This window comes from Erythrolamprus reginae, chromosome 3 (assembly GCF_031021105.1).
Source record: "Erythrolamprus reginae isolate rEryReg1 chromosome 3, rEryReg1.hap1, whole genome shotgun sequence".
Taxonomy (NCBI): Eukaryota; Metazoa; Chordata; class Lepidosauria; order Squamata; family Dipsadidae; genus Erythrolamprus; species Erythrolamprus reginae.
Genome location: NC_091952.1, coordinates 19,494,895 through 19,510,323, shown reverse-complemented (window position 1 = coordinate 19,510,323; position 15,429 = coordinate 19,494,895). Strand labels below are relative to the sequence as shown.

Here is a 15,429-nt window from a genome sequence, read left to right as displayed (position 1 = left end):
GATTTGTATGTATGCCGCCCCTCTCCGAAGGGGTTTTTAAAATCAGGTAAAGAGCCACAAAAATGTGGACACCCAGATCTTAACTATCCTACTGGCTAGATGCTTGCAAAAGATCTTACCACATATAATTCATCCTTCCCAGTTGGGGTTTATCAAAACTTTTCAGGCATCAGATAATTTGCATATATTAAATAACATATTGCATATAGCCGAGGATAAAAAAAAGATTCCGCTACATCAATATCTTTTAATGCAGAAAAACCTTTGACATTTTCTTGAAGCAAGCGATGATTAGATATGGCTTTCCACGAGACTTTGTTCTGTAATTGAGAGTTATTATCTGCAACTTTGCAACCAGTTGCAACAAAACTGAATGGCTTCAGATACTTTTCAACCACAATGTCCTTTTTTGAACTACCCCAGTATTATAAATGCAATATTTATGTAGCTTTAGCTGAGGGCATATTACACTTGCTGCTTGAAATTCAACACTTTTGTGAGTTCAGCTCCTTTAGTCTTCCTATGTAGGTTCTTATCTTGGTATCTTCTCCTATGAAACTTTCCTGAATGGTCAAAATTCCTTTTGAAACAACATACACCCAACCGAAAGTCATATTGCTGTACATGGGGCATCTTCAAGCTAATTGAGGATGAGCAATAACATTCTCAAGTTGGAAACAATAACATTCTCAAGTTGGAAACAATTCTATTTGATGATAGAACCTTCATTATTTACCTTGTATCAAGTTATTGATTAATATTTGTGCCCCGTTAATGTTCCTCTCTATCCAATATGTATTTTTTTTCTCCTAAAAGCTTTATCCAGTGATTAATTTTGTGTGCATGATCTATGCAGAAATGTGTTACACATGGATCTACAGATGTTGAGTTCCAGCTTCTCAGCCACAGTGACTAATAATGAAATAGGAGATTTACAATTCAGTTGCATCTGCAGGTCACAAAATGCTTACCACTGTTCAACAGAATTACATTTCCATGCCATTTAGCATTGTGGAGATATTGACAAGTTGTCCATCTCTTCATCCAGATTAGTCTGACGAACATGCCTTACGAATGGTAGCCTTTTAATTCAACAGCAATTATCGTATTAACTTTTTACACCTTCCTGCTCCTTTCCAGATTAGAGGAAGATTTAAATTTACATTTCCAAAAAGAGAAAAGGGAGAAGGCACTTTTCAGAAACAAAAGATCTCTATATTGGCTGAATGCATTGTTCCTGCACATTGAGAGATTCACTCTTCTGAGTAGTTAAGACTTTTCTCTTGCCTCTCAAATTGGATTAAAGCATAGCAAAAGAACATATCTTGCCAGAAGAAGTGATTAAACAATTATTAGAGTAAATCTGCATGTTTGCTACTGTGACTTGGGAAATAGATTGGCAAATTTTATTGTGAGTATTCTAGTAAATGCTATTGTCAGCCCTGTTTTCTCAAACAGGGGAAGCTTAATTGTGCAAGTCCATGAATTACACTAAACACAGCTCACCGCAATTCGAATCTGTATGCCATTTAGCTTGCTGGCTCTGTCTTGTATAGGGAACACTATGCATGCCCATACAAGGATATTGTGTGCAGCCCTTATTCTTACCTTTGTAATGCCGCCTGCTTGTTTTGAATGGGAAACAGGACATCCAGCTGCAGAAAGTACAGTATATATATACATAATGCTCAGTGTCTGGAATCAGTGCAAAAGTTTTATAGCTGCCTTGGCAGGGAACATCTCAGACATGTAAGGACGTGGATTTTTTTTTTTAAAAAAAAAGAGGTCAAAATTCACATCTTCCTTGTAATGTGGTCAAGATAGCCAGTGGAATCAGATAAAAATTCATTCATACATTTTAATTCATGTGGTGCATTTCTTTAGGAAGAAGATTTATAAACCTGTACGTAGCGCTCATGGATGTGTTCCTCATTCATATACAACTCAAATAGCTTTTTCGTTAGAAAAGTAAGAAATAAAAGAAGTCTGTTTCCTTGACAAGGCACTTGCAGGGGGAAAAAAATCTGTTCCTAGAATTCATCCTTATTTTCATCCAAGATGCTTCTGTGCAATCTAAAGTCAACTTTGCTCCAAGAAGCGCTTTGCTTCCCAAAAATCATTCCTGAACCTTTGGCCCGTTTAGAAATGTTCTTTCTAAAATAGCTTTTTTTTCCTCATTTTATTTCCTTTAAAAAAAAACCTCTCTCAATTTTAGAAAAACAATTCAGTCTGCACATTTTGAAATCCTGATATAGCTTTCCTGACTAGTCTGCTAATGGCAGCCACAGGCTCGTACCACCATGTTTCGGTATTTCTTCAAAATGACGTTGGAGCTGTCATCGAAGTAGAGGACGGAAATGGCGTTGAGTTGTGTTGGGGCACAGCAAGGCTTCGGCACGGTGTCGGGGTTTATAAAGTGAACCTGGAGGCAAATAAGTTACAAGACATGTTTACAAGAATTTAAGCTGAATATCAAATACAAATACAACACAATAATAATTTAATAATAATAATTTATTAGGTTTGTATGCCGCCCCTCTCCGAGGAGGCACGTCAGTTGGGCTACCAGAGACTGTAGCAAACCAGGGAAACCACTAGATGGCAGGAAAGACACTGAAAATGATGAACTCCTTGATGCCATCTAGTGGCCATTTGAATTTTGCAATTTGAAATATAGTTTTGCAGAAAGGGACTATGGTTCTTTCTCCCTTCTCTGTTTCTATCACATTGATGTTGGTGCCACATAATCCCTGCCACTTATACTTGAAAGGCCTGCTTTTCTACAAATTTGGTGATCCCCATGCAAGAATTAACAAGGTATTTTTGAACGTTGAATAGAGCAAGCTCTGTGGGTACTAGACAATGAAAGGAATTTGTTTTTCAATTTGTTTTTCAACAAATTTACCACCAAGTTCTATCTGAACTGGAGCCAGGAAATCTGACACCTTGACTTCTGTACTGAGAAGACTATGATTATTGGGCTTAGAAGAAACAGGTCTTGAAGAAGATCAACAAAAGTTGTTACCTGAGGAAATCATGAAAGAGCAGTGAGCAAGAAGGATGAGGATAAAAGGCATTCTGGGTAAATGTTTAGGGATAATAGTATTTGCAATATATGTGTATACTTGTGGGTACTATGGGTATGTGGTGCATGCACAGCAACTCACACCCCACTATCATTAATGCAACTCTTACAGCCATAGAAAGTATTGGTCTCTGTGAATTTGTGATTGTTCTTTAGATATTCCTCTTAGTCTTACAAATTGGTGATATGAAGATACTATTGATATGAACACAATAAGCTTTTGCTTCCGCATTTACCTCCATTCTCTCCTCCTGTCTTTTGCAGGGAAAGGTTTCATTGGATCATTTCATATCCAATTTATTCACTTTTCATTTTTATAATGAATTATAAATAGACACAGTATTTAAATACATACAGACACATGCTAATTGGCTGAGCTTCACACTCTTCTACCCTGTCAATGTTTCCACCCATTATTGAACTAGAAGATCCAGTTTTGGCACTTATTATTAGCAACACTTGATTTCCTCTGATTGCATGGCAACTTTGGGTGTTGCCCGAAGAAGACAGGTTACCACCATCCAAGTAGTGAAACTAGCTATTCCTGAACTGTCAATGTAGTTGCAAGTACTTTACTCATAGTGTCAATTAATAATTAGATCTAGTTTATAATCTTGGAGTAACCCAATATCCTTTCCCGTACATGGAATTTTAGCTGCTGATAATCTGTGAAAATATTGCTCAATTTTTTTCTTAAGTCAAGTTTTTTGAGGAAATATGAGAAGTATATTGCTATGAAAAAAATGTGTCTAATACAGTGATGGCAAACCTTTTTTTCCCTTGGGTGCCGAAATAGTGCACATGTGTGTGCCCACACCCACATTCAATGCTGGCTCATGTGCCCCTGTTCCCCCATTTCCTGACTGTTGGTGGGCCAGATAGGCCCATTTTTCACCCTCCAGAGGCTTTCTTGGAGCTTGGGAAGGGCAAAAATGTCCTCCCCTGCCTCCTGGATGCCCTCCGGAGGCCAAAAACAGAGTCTCCATGTGAACCAAAAAATTAGCTGGCAGGCGCTGGAGCTGAGCTAGGGCAACGGCTCATGTGCCAGCAGATATGGCTCCATGTGCCACCTGTGGCACACATGCCATAGATTTGGCATCATGGGTCTAGTAGGTACATTTGCTTAGCATGAATAAAAGCAGAAATCATACCCATATATATTAACAGGGCGAGAGGAGGAGAGGACAGAAACTGCCATCCTATCTATAAATGGCAAACTGTGGAGACATGATTTAAACTTGATGTTACCTAGTTTGGTAATGAAACACCAAATTCAGAAAGCACCAAGGAATCCATAGAGTTCAGCAAATACCATCCACCCTGGTATCAGACAAATTACCAAATTGAAGATATAAGAAATGCTAATGTGTAGTTAATGATTATTTTACTTTCCTGAAATCCATATACTGTATTTTTGGGAGTATAAGACGCACCATTTTTGTCCCTAAAAGAGGCTTAAAATTTAGGTGCATCTTATACTCTGAATGTAGCTTTTTTTAAAGCTTTTTTCCCTCCAGCCCTAACTAGATGTTAACAATCTTCCCAGCTCTTACCTTGCAGGTTATTTCATTGTTACGCTCTGCAAATAATGTTTTCCATTATTACTCTCTGCAAAGAATGTTTTCCAAGCCTTAAGTCTTTGGAGGGGTTTTTTCATTGCTATAACTTGCTCCAAATAAGTTTCTTTCCAGCCCTAACCAGGTGCTAACAACGTTCCCAGCTCTCACTGGCTTGCAAGCTCTTTCATTGTTACTCTCTGTGAAGAATGTTTTCCAAGCCCTAAGTCTTTCCAGGGTTTTTTCCATTACTCTACTTGCTCCACAATGTTACTTTCCAGGTGCTAATGATGTTCCCAGCTCTTACTGGCTTGCAAGCTCTTTTGTTGTTACTTTCTCTGAATAAGGTATTTTTAAAGACCTAACTAGAGGATAAAATAATGTGTTGAAGTTGACCAGACTAAGGACGCTAGCCAAATGAATACCTGGTAAGCAGATTTCCCCTCCCTATTTTCCTCCCCAAAAACTAAGGTTCATCTTATACTCCGGTGTGTCTTATACGCCGAAAAATACAATAGTCCACCTCTATTGTACTTTCTCTTTTAATGGAATGACACTGATCAGACTACAGATCTGTTGCAAAAGACTTTTAAGATAAACTTACCAGTGTCTGTACAATAGCATGATTTGTTGCATTCATGTAAGAGTTCAATGGAAAAGCACATTCTCCTTCGCAATAATAAGCAGCATAACCTTCTGGAGCGATGATCCAATCCTGGATTGGGTGAGGCAGAAATATGGAGAGGACTCAAGAAGCTAAAAAACATCTCCCCCACCCCATCCCCCCTCCAAAAAAATCTTACAAGTCATCTGTATACACATGGGACATTCCCTTAAATGGAGATTTAAAACTGAATTGGTTAGATAATATTGTTTTTATTTTAATTTATTTCTGTAGATTGTTTTTCCCCGTGTTTCTCTTTTAAAATAAAAGAAAGTTGATTAAAAACGATGGGGGTTAGGGGAGGTTTACTTTTGCTTTAAAAAAGTTTAGGGATTATCTAGGCCTAAATTAATGTCTCTGGTCTGTGCTATCATCTAAAGCAGTGTTTCCCAACCTTGGCAACTTGAAGAGATCTGGACTTCAACTCCCAGAATTCCCCAGCCAGCATTCGCTGGCTGGGGAATTCTGGGAGTTGAAGTCCAGATCTCTTCAAGATGCCAAGGTTGGGAAACACTGATCTAAAGATCAACGAGAGGGTTAACAAAGCTTAACCTCCATTTCCTGCCACAGGCACGTTAATTTATCCCTAGAATCAGTACAAGGATATCACCTTGGATGAGGTTGCTGTGGATTTTTTTTTTCCATTTCCCCTAAAGCTGTGTTTCTCAATCGCTGTAACTTTAACTGCTTCCCCTTATGCTAAACTGGGAATTCTGGGAATTGAAGTCTGCACGTCTTAAAGTTGCTGAAGTGGAGAAACATTCGATTTTTACTTTTTTAAAAATAAAACCCCTATTATTAGACTTGTATAATAAATCCCTCGCATCCAGGACATAAACTGTCCCAACTCCTACTCTCAAAACGTCGCCACAGAGCGCTGCACACCAAGACAACTAGACACAAGAACAGTTTTTTCCCAAATGCCATCACTCTGCTAAACAAATAATTCCCTCAACACTGTCAAACTATTTACTAAGTCTGCACTACTGTCATATATCATATTGGTATATGATTTTATAAACTATAATTAAGTCGTCTCCGTTCCGACTTAATTATAGTTCATAAAATCATATACCAAAATGTCCTACCTGTTAAAGACTACTTCATCTTCAACTGCAACAACACACGAGCACGAAATCGATTTAAACTAAATGTCAAACGCTCCAAACTTGACTGCAAAAAATACGACTTCAGCAACAGAGTAATCAACGCTTGGAATGCACTACCTGATTCTGTGGTTTCTACTCCTAACCCCAAAACCTTTAACCTTAGACTATCTACAATTGATCTCTCCTCCTTTCTAAGAGGTCTGTAAGGGGTGTGCATAAGCGCACCATTGTGCCTACCGTCCCTGTCCTATTGTCTACTTTTTATCATCACTTATCAAATGTTTAATATGTACAAATTATCACCCTATAATTGCTTGACAAATAAATAAATAAAAATAAAAAATAACTATCACTACTAGTTTTCCCCCATCATTCCTATCATCCATTTCCTGCCACTTAGGACTGTATGACTATAACGTGTTGCTTGTATCCTTAAGATTTTTTTATTAATATTGATTGTTTCCTCATTGCTTATTTGACCCGTATGAAAATCATTAAGTGCTCTACCTCATGATTCTTGACAAATGTGTATTTTGTTTTATGTTTTGTTTTATCCAGAGCATGGTCTTTCGAGACTGAAGGATGTCAATACAATACAACACTGAGAGCATGTGCACCAAAGACAAATTGCTTGTGGGTCCAATCACACTTGGCCAATAAAGAATTCTATCTATCAGTATCCATTCCTTATCAGTAGTTAAGATACCAAGCTAGAAATTGGGAGACTGTGAGTTCTAGTTCCATTTTAGGCATGAGAGCCACCTAGTTGACTTTGAGCCAATGCCTTTCTCTCAGCCCTACCCACTACAGGTGGCTTTAAAATGACTGATTCCTTTGGTTTAAAAATTCTGGCATGGTTCAGGAAAAGAGCCTTCTCTTGCCATCACTCCTATCGTTTGGAATACACTACCCCCCACCTGACTGTTCCGGTAGTGGCCCATCACTGGTGATATCCAAATTTGATATAGAAATTTATTTAATGTTAATTTGATTTAATTAGAAACATAGAAACATAGAAGACTGACGGCAGAAAAAGACCTCATGGCCCATCTAGTCTGCCCTTATACTATTTCCTGTATTTTATCTTACAATGGATATATGTTTAGCCCAGGCATGTTTAAATTCAGTTACTGTGGATTTACCAACCACGTCTGCTGGAAGTTTGTTCCAAGGATCTACTACTTTTTCAGTGAAATAATATTTTCTCACGTTGCTTCTGATCTTTCCCCCAACTAACTTCAGATTGTGCCCCCTTGTTCTTGTGTTCACTTTCCTATTAAAAACACTTCCCTCCTGAACCTTATTTAACCCTTTAACATATTTAAATGTTTCGATCATGTCCCCCCTTTTCCTTCTGTCCTTCAGACTATACAAATTGAGTTCATGAAGTCTTTCCTGATACATTTCATGCTTAAGACCTTCCACCATTCTTGTAGCCCGTCTTTGGACCTGTTCAATTTTGTCAATATCTTTTTGTAGGTGAGGTCTCCAGAACTGAACACAGACCTCACAAATTAATTTGACTTCCATGACGTCCAATCCCAATGGGACTCAGGGTGGCTTATAACAATAAATTAATGGGACTACAGTATTTCCCCGAAAATAAGACTGGGTCATATTTTCTTTTGGGCACCAAAATAGAATAGAATAGAATTCTTTATTGGCCAAATGTGATTGGACACACAAGGAATTTGTCTTTGGTGCATATGCACTATTTTGGGGGGGGGGGTCTTATTCCCCCCCCCCCACCACCAAGTGGTGCTGCAGTGATTCTGCTATGAAGCAGAGGGGTTGAGTTCCCCCACATGTCCTGCACTGGCTAAATTCAGGGGTCCCGCAGCCAGGCCACCAGCACCCCAACACCTGCCTCACCTCGCGGCCACGGCACCAACACAACACTTGGCTTCCTGCTCTGTTGCACCCAGCAGACAAACTGGGTTGGCGGCCATATTGTCTCCTGATGCATATGGCTGCTGGAGCTGCCATTGTGAGATAGGCATTAGGGCGTGGGTGGCCAGGCTGCGGGTGCCCTGAGGTAAAGCTGGTGTGGGACATGTGGGCCAGTTCCATTAACACCCCGCCTCGTGACCACAGCACCAAAAGCAACCGGACAAAATGGGAAGCTGACTTCGCAGGCACTTAAGTAGGGCTTACTTTGAGGGTAGGGCTTAGGTGTACACATGCTTTTAAAACATGCTAGAGCTTATTTTAGGAGAAACAGAAAGGAAAGATCGTTTGCCCTGGAATTATTTGCAATCAACATGGAGACCGCATGATTTTACCTGCCAAAACAGATTGGGCGTTTGCTTTTGTACCTCATGATTCTTGACAAATGTATATCTTCTTTTACAATGTGTACACTGAGACCATATGCACCAAAGACAAATTCCTTGTCCAATCACACTTGGCCAATAAAGAATTCTATTCTATTCTATTCTGTTCTGTTCTATTCTATTCTATTCTATTGTATTCTGTTCTGTTCTATTGTATTCTATTCTATTGTATTCTATTGTACTGTACTGTACTGTACTGTACTCTATTCTATTCTATAGTGGAAATAATAGGAAAAGGAAGTCACATTACCCACTTAGAAAATAAGTAGACTTAAAGCACAAGGGGAAATCTCTAATTCCAAGCAAAAAAAAAAAAGTAGCATTACCTGCCAGCCAAGATCCTTGAAACTGACATAAAGTTCATGTTTCTTGCAAGATTGCCTCTGATCATTGCTGGTGTTTTCTGAGTTGGAGAGCGTCGGGCAAAAAAAGAAGGCAAAGCAAAGTTAGACCAAGTGGCAATATTATTATTAAGGTGTAGATTAGCAGACGGAATGTAGTTACATTCACACAAGACTTTTTGAAAAATTTGTTTAAAATACTAACAATATCTACAGTGTAATAAAATTCCATGCAACTCTAGAAGGACCTGTGTATCTCTCAGCCCACCCCATCCCACCAGGTTACTGTTGTGTGGAGGAGGAAGGAGCACTAGGTATGTTCATCATCATCTTATTATTTACAAAAATAATAAAAGTGGGATATAAATAAATAAATGAAAGCTAAAAAAGAATGCCAAATATTAATCCATAAAACCTACATAATGGTTCCTTAAGATTCCTTCAACACATTGATATATTGATCTGAATTCTATAAACATTTATACAACAGATGTAGAGTTTGAAGAAAATTTCAGAAAGCATGTAATGTCTAGACCAGTGTTTCCCAACCTTGGCCAATTGAAGATATCTGGACTTCAACTCCCAGAATTCCCCAGCCAGCCCAGCCAGTCCAAATATCTTCAAATGGCCAAGGTTGGGAAACACTGGTTTAGACTGCAGCACAGGTGCAGTTCTAAATCCAATAACTTCCTTCGCTTCGCTTCCCTTCCCCTCCCAAGCACAACATTGTGGTGCTGGCCAATCATAAAACTTGCCATGTACTGAAGACCAAAACTGGTAAGGTTCCTTCATGAAAGTGTGACTGGATACATATTTTAATCTATAGCTTTCTCTCCATAATACAGACATTGTCTATCCCAGGGGCCTTCAATCTTGGTAATTCGAAAGCATGTGGATTTCAACTCCCAGAATTCTTCAGCCAGCCATGTTGGCTGGGGAATTCTGGGATTTGAAGTCCACATATCTTAAAGTTGCTAAGATTGGAGACCCCTGGTCTATATCATTGTTGCAATACTGTGTGACAATATAATTCAGCCCCTTGGTGTACTTTTCCAAGTGTCATGCCTGAGAAACCCAGGATGTAGACCTTATCTATAAGAAAGTGACCTCCAGATGAAACAACGGGAGCAAGATAGTTTTTCTTTTCTACAGTGAACACTCAAAGCAACCATCTTATTTTGTCCTGAATTCAAGGGGTTATTGTCCTTCAGATTTAGAATGCTCAAAATAGTGGTTGAGAACTATACTGCTCAAAGAGATAAAGGGATCATTCCAATAACACATCCTAGATCTGAATGAATGAAATATTCTCACTGAATACTTTGTTCTGTACAAAGTTGAACGTGCACAACAGCATGTGAAATTGATTGTCAATCAGTGTTGCTTCCTAAGTGGACAGTCTGATTTCATAGAAATTTGATTTACTTGGAGTTATATTGTGTTGTTTAAGTGTTCCCTTTATTATTATTTTTTGAGCAGTGTAGTTGGGGTTGCAGAGAAGCAGTTTTGCAGACTTCTCAACATCTAAGCAAGTTCACAGCAGAGAAAGCAACACTCAGATTTCATTTCTTCTCAGCTGAAAACGAAAACAATTTAGGAAAGAGACGAAACTACCAGGAAAAAAAAGTTTCAGCATTCACTTAATCCCCAAGATTAATGTTATGGAAATCACAAACCTAATGTCTGCATACCTCCAAGATTTGACACTCGAAAGCCTTCTGGATTTTTAGGTGCCTTTGAACGGTTTTGATTCCGCTGTTTACCGCCTGTAGAACGGATGCTTCGGAGATGCATTTCGTTAGCTTTGAAAAAGGCCACCGTAAAGGGCTGTTTGTTTTGTGGGCCGTGCCTTCCAATAAGACCAGCAAACTTGGGATTGATGCTTTGTCCTGCGTGAAAGAGAAAGAAGAGCAGAAAGGCAAATTAGTTTTAGAATAGAGTAGAATAGAATAGAATAGAATAGAATTCGTTATTGGCCAAGTGTGATTGGACACACAAGGAATTTGTCTTGGTGCATATGCTCTCAGTGTACATAAAAGAAAATATAGATTTTTCAAGAATCATGTGGTACAACACTTAATGGTTGTCACAGGGGTCAAATAAGCAATGAAGAACAATCAATATTAATAAAAATCTTAGGATACAAGCAACAAGTTACAGTCATACAGTCCTAAGTGGGAGGAAATGGGTGATGGGAATGATGAGAAAAAAACTAGTAGAAATAGTAGTGCAGACTTAGTAAATAGTTTGACAGTGTTGGGGGAATTATATGTTTAGCAGAGTGATGGCACAATGTGAATCACTGGGGGGGAGCTGATTCCAGAGGGCCGGCCCCCCCACAGAGAAGGTTCTTCCCCTTGGCCCCACCAAGCAACATTGTCTGGTTGACGGGACCTGAAGAAGGCCAACTCTGTGGGACCTAGTCAGTCACTGAGACTCATAGAAATAGAAGTGCATACAGTAAAACTAGTAGAAATAGAAGTGCGGACAGTAAAAAATTTGACAGTGTTGAGGGAATTATTTGTTTAGTAGAGTGATGGTGTTCGGGGAAAAACTGTTCATGTGTCTAGTTGTCTTGGTGTGCAGTGCTCTATAGCGACGTTTTGAGGGTAAGAGTTGAAACAGTTTATGTCCAGGATGCGAGGGGTCAGTAAATATTTTCACAGCCCTCTTTTTGACCCTTGCAGTCTACAGGCCCTCAATGGAAGGCAGATTGGCAGCAATTGTTTTTTCTGCAGTTCTGATTATCCTCTGAAGTCCTTGGCAGACGCATGTTAAAAAGTGCTATTGCTAACATGTTGTAAACCGCCCTGAGTCTAAGGAGAACGGCGGCATAAAAATCGAATAAATAAATAAATAAATAAATAAATAAATAATTGTTGCCTATTTTCCAGTTACGCCAATAATAATGGAAGTCTCCAATGTGTAGGAAGTTAGAACGTGCATGGTGACACAATGGTTAGCATACAATACCGCTGGCTAGGTCTGCCCACAGCCAGGAATTCGATTCTGATGAGGACCAAGGTTTACTCATCCTTCCACCCTTCCAAGGTTGGTAAAATGAGAACCCAGATTGTTGGGGGCAATATGCTGACATTGCAAACCACTGAGAGTGTGCTGTAAAGGCACTATGGAACGGTACATAAGTCTAAGTGCTCTTGCTCTTGTTTTTAGACATGGAAATTAATGTGAGACGTTTCATACAAGTAACGGGTCAATTAAAAAAAAATCACCTTCCATTTTGAAATTTGCTGTTCCGGAAGCAATTACCTCTATTGAAAGCTAGGTTACTCCAGGTCAATTTCAATATTAATTTCTCCTACTCTTTAAATTGTGTGGTGTGGGAAGTTTCTTGAGTTCAACCAGTTATAATTTAATGTGCTCATTTTTTTAAAAAAGAGCCATAAAAGTCCAACAGAACACTAAATTCTCCTTGGATAGTTAATAGTTGAAAATTTAAATGTCCTAAAATAAAATCTGGTATGTTTCCAGAAAACATCAATTTGAGAGATAGAGAGAAACAGCTATTTCTGATTAAAATTTTTAGTCTTATATAATCAAAGGTGATTTTGAGGACTACTGCAACAGTGTTTATTACATCAAGCTACTTTGACAGCCCCTTTAAGGGTGCAGTTGGCTCAGAACACAGCACCCCATTTACTGGTTGGTACACCTACATTAATGGCATCAGCTGTGGTGAGGGGGGCGTTTGCCCAGGTTCGCCTGGCACACCAGTTGCGGCCCTATTTGGACCAGGAGTCACTGCTCACAGTCACTCATGCCCTCATCACCTCGAGGCTCAACTACTGTAACGCTCTCTACATGGGACTACCTTTGAAAAGTGTTCGGAAACTTCAGATCGTGCAGAATGCAGCTGCGAGAGCAATCATGGGCTTCCCTAAATATGCCCATGTCACACCAAAACTCCGCAGTCTGCATTGGTTGCCGATCAGTTTCCGGTCACAATTCAAAGTGTTGGTTATGACCTATAAAGCCCTTCATGGCACCGGGCCAGTTTATCTCAGGGACCGCCTTCTGTCGCACAAATCCCAGTGACCACTTAGGTCCCACAGAGTGGGTCTTCTCCGGGTCCCGTCAACTAAACAATGTTGGTTGGCAGGGTCCAGGGGTAGAGATTTCTCTGTGGCGGCCCCAACCCTCTGGAACCAACTCCCCCCAGAGATTAGAAAGCCCCCACCCTCCTTGCCTTTTGTAAGCTCCTCAAAACCCACCTCTGCCGTCAGGCATGGGGGAATTAAGATAATCTTTCCCCCTAGGCTTCTACAATTTATGCATGGTATGTTTGTATGTATGATTGGTTTTATAACAAGGGTTTTTAACTGTTGTAGTATTGGATTTTTATATTCTGTTTTTTGTCACTGTTGTTAGCCGCCCCGAGTCTACGGAGAGGGGCGGCATACAAATCCAATAAATAAAAATAAAAAATAAAAAATATGTTACAAATAAGGTAATGCACCACATTTTTTTCTCAGGCTACAGAAATGGTACAAATATGAAACTTTAGATATTCATTATTTGAATTGTCAAGAGAGCGTGTGTAAATTTTGCATTTCTTCAGACAGATAGCGTAGCTGCAGCAGTGTTTCGAAATGGCGTCTGTAAGTGATGTACGTTACAGGAAGCGTGTCGTCATTGAATTTCTCACTGCGGAGAAAGAAACCGTTGGGAACATTCACAAACGTTTGTGTACAGTTGATGGAGAATCTGCAGTCGACAGAAGTACGGTTAGTCACGAAAGACATTTTGAGGATGACGAAGAGGTGATTCACACAGTGCAGAAATGGCTTTGTGACCAGAACAAGGAGTGGTACCGACAGAGCATACACGTCCTTGTGTCTCGCTGGAGGAAGGCCATAGAACGAGCCAGAGATTACGTGGAAAAATAGGAAGTGTAGAAGAAACATCATTCTTTCTTGTGTGTCAGTTTCATTGTATTCAATAAATAATTGTTGAAGAAAAAATGTGGTGCATTACTTTCTGGGTGACCCTCGTATGTTTCTGGGTACAATTCACAATGCAGGTTGCAGCCTATGAAGCCCTTTGGGGCTGGAACTCCAAGTATTATTGTCCAATATGAGTGTCCCAGAAGAAGCTAATAATGGTGGTCCATTTTGGGGAGTAAAATTGAAGCCTGAAGATCTGTGATGGCTCCTATTCATGGAACAACCTCATCTTGGAAGCTAGATTAGGTCCTTGATTAGGATCTAATCCCCTAGATTAGCCTTCTAGAGATTGGTGAAAATTGAGTGTATTGAGGGACTTAAGATTTGTTGAAAACCAGACAGCCCTCTTAAATCCATCTTAGCAGTCAGACAAATTGATGTGGCACAGGATACATGAATCCTCTAAATGATTTCAAGATCTAGTCCCCAAGTTAACAATGCGAGAGATCCTATTGTCACACTGAATTTTGACAGCCCCAGAGACATTCAGAGTCATTCAGTAATTAAATAGTTAACTGTGTGTGTGTGTTTTATTAGATCCTCCTACTATGATGTAAAATCCTGCTACGTCATTATACCTCACATCCGTCTTTATGCCTTTCTCCATATTTGCTAATTCCTTCCTGTCTTAGCAGCCATAATGTGAACATGTATTTTTCATTTGTCCCTCGTGACATATTTAATTTTGTACTTTTATAATAAAAAGAAATCTTGCTTTAAGAACAAATGTCTGCGCTCTCAATCCATCACCTCCAGGATGATTTAAGGTTCAAACGGACTTTAATTACCCCCATCCTGACACCTATCAGCACTTTTTGAGACACTTCCAAAATCCAATCGTCATTTAACTGACCAGAATAGCCAGAGAACAGACTGATTTTTCAGAGGAAATGTATTCATACCACTTATAAATAATACCAGCATCCAATGGATTTCTGAGGCACGCGGGGGTCACCAGAAATATGGCAATTTTTTAGCTCCCTAGCATACTCATTTAGTCAATAATGTTTATAATATCAATGATATTTAATCTATTATGTTGTTCAGTAAATCTGGGCCAAATCATTCATTTTGAAATACTAGAAGTAAAAATTTGGAAAATTTGAAAGCCACTGTTTTCTTTCTTAAGCAGTATTTTATAGATAATTTAGAAATAGATTTAATTTAATTTAATAAATCTTTTAAGTCAAGATGGTGGCTTAGCTGTGGGGGGAACTGGGAGGCACGAGTTGTGGACTGGAATACATCTCTACACAACAGCCCGCCGCTCGTGTGTTTGTAGCTATATGTGTACATGCACACATGCTCTCACGCAGCCCGATTCTGACTAGGTCATGGCCCGATTGTGGGTGGTGGCCGAGGGAGTTGGGGAGCCCT

The 15,429-nt window shown here is 39.4% G+C and overlaps 1 protein-coding gene across 2 annotated transcripts in view; it reads right to left on the bottom strand.

Annotated features, from left to right (window-relative positions):
* Positions 1-235: 235 nt before the first annotated feature.
* Positions 236-15,429, bottom strand: part of BMP7 (bone morphogenetic protein 7) — a 141,544-nt gene continuing 126,350 nt past the window's right edge. Inside the window, exons 4-7 of one of the 2 annotated variants that reach the window (XM_070744572.1) lie at positions 10,765-10,977; positions 9,074-9,150; positions 5,246-5,356; positions 236-2,422 (exon numbers count right to left, since the gene is read on the bottom strand). In XM_070744572.1, coding sequence (XP_070600673.1) covers positions 2,273-2,422; positions 5,246-5,356; positions 9,074-9,150; positions 10,765-10,977 — 551 coding nt within the window. In that variant the 3' untranslated portion in view covers positions 236-2,272. The remainder of the gene's footprint in view (positions 2,423-5,245; positions 5,357-9,073; positions 9,151-10,764; positions 10,978-15,429) is intronic. The other variant, XM_070744573.1, reaches the window with a different exon arrangement.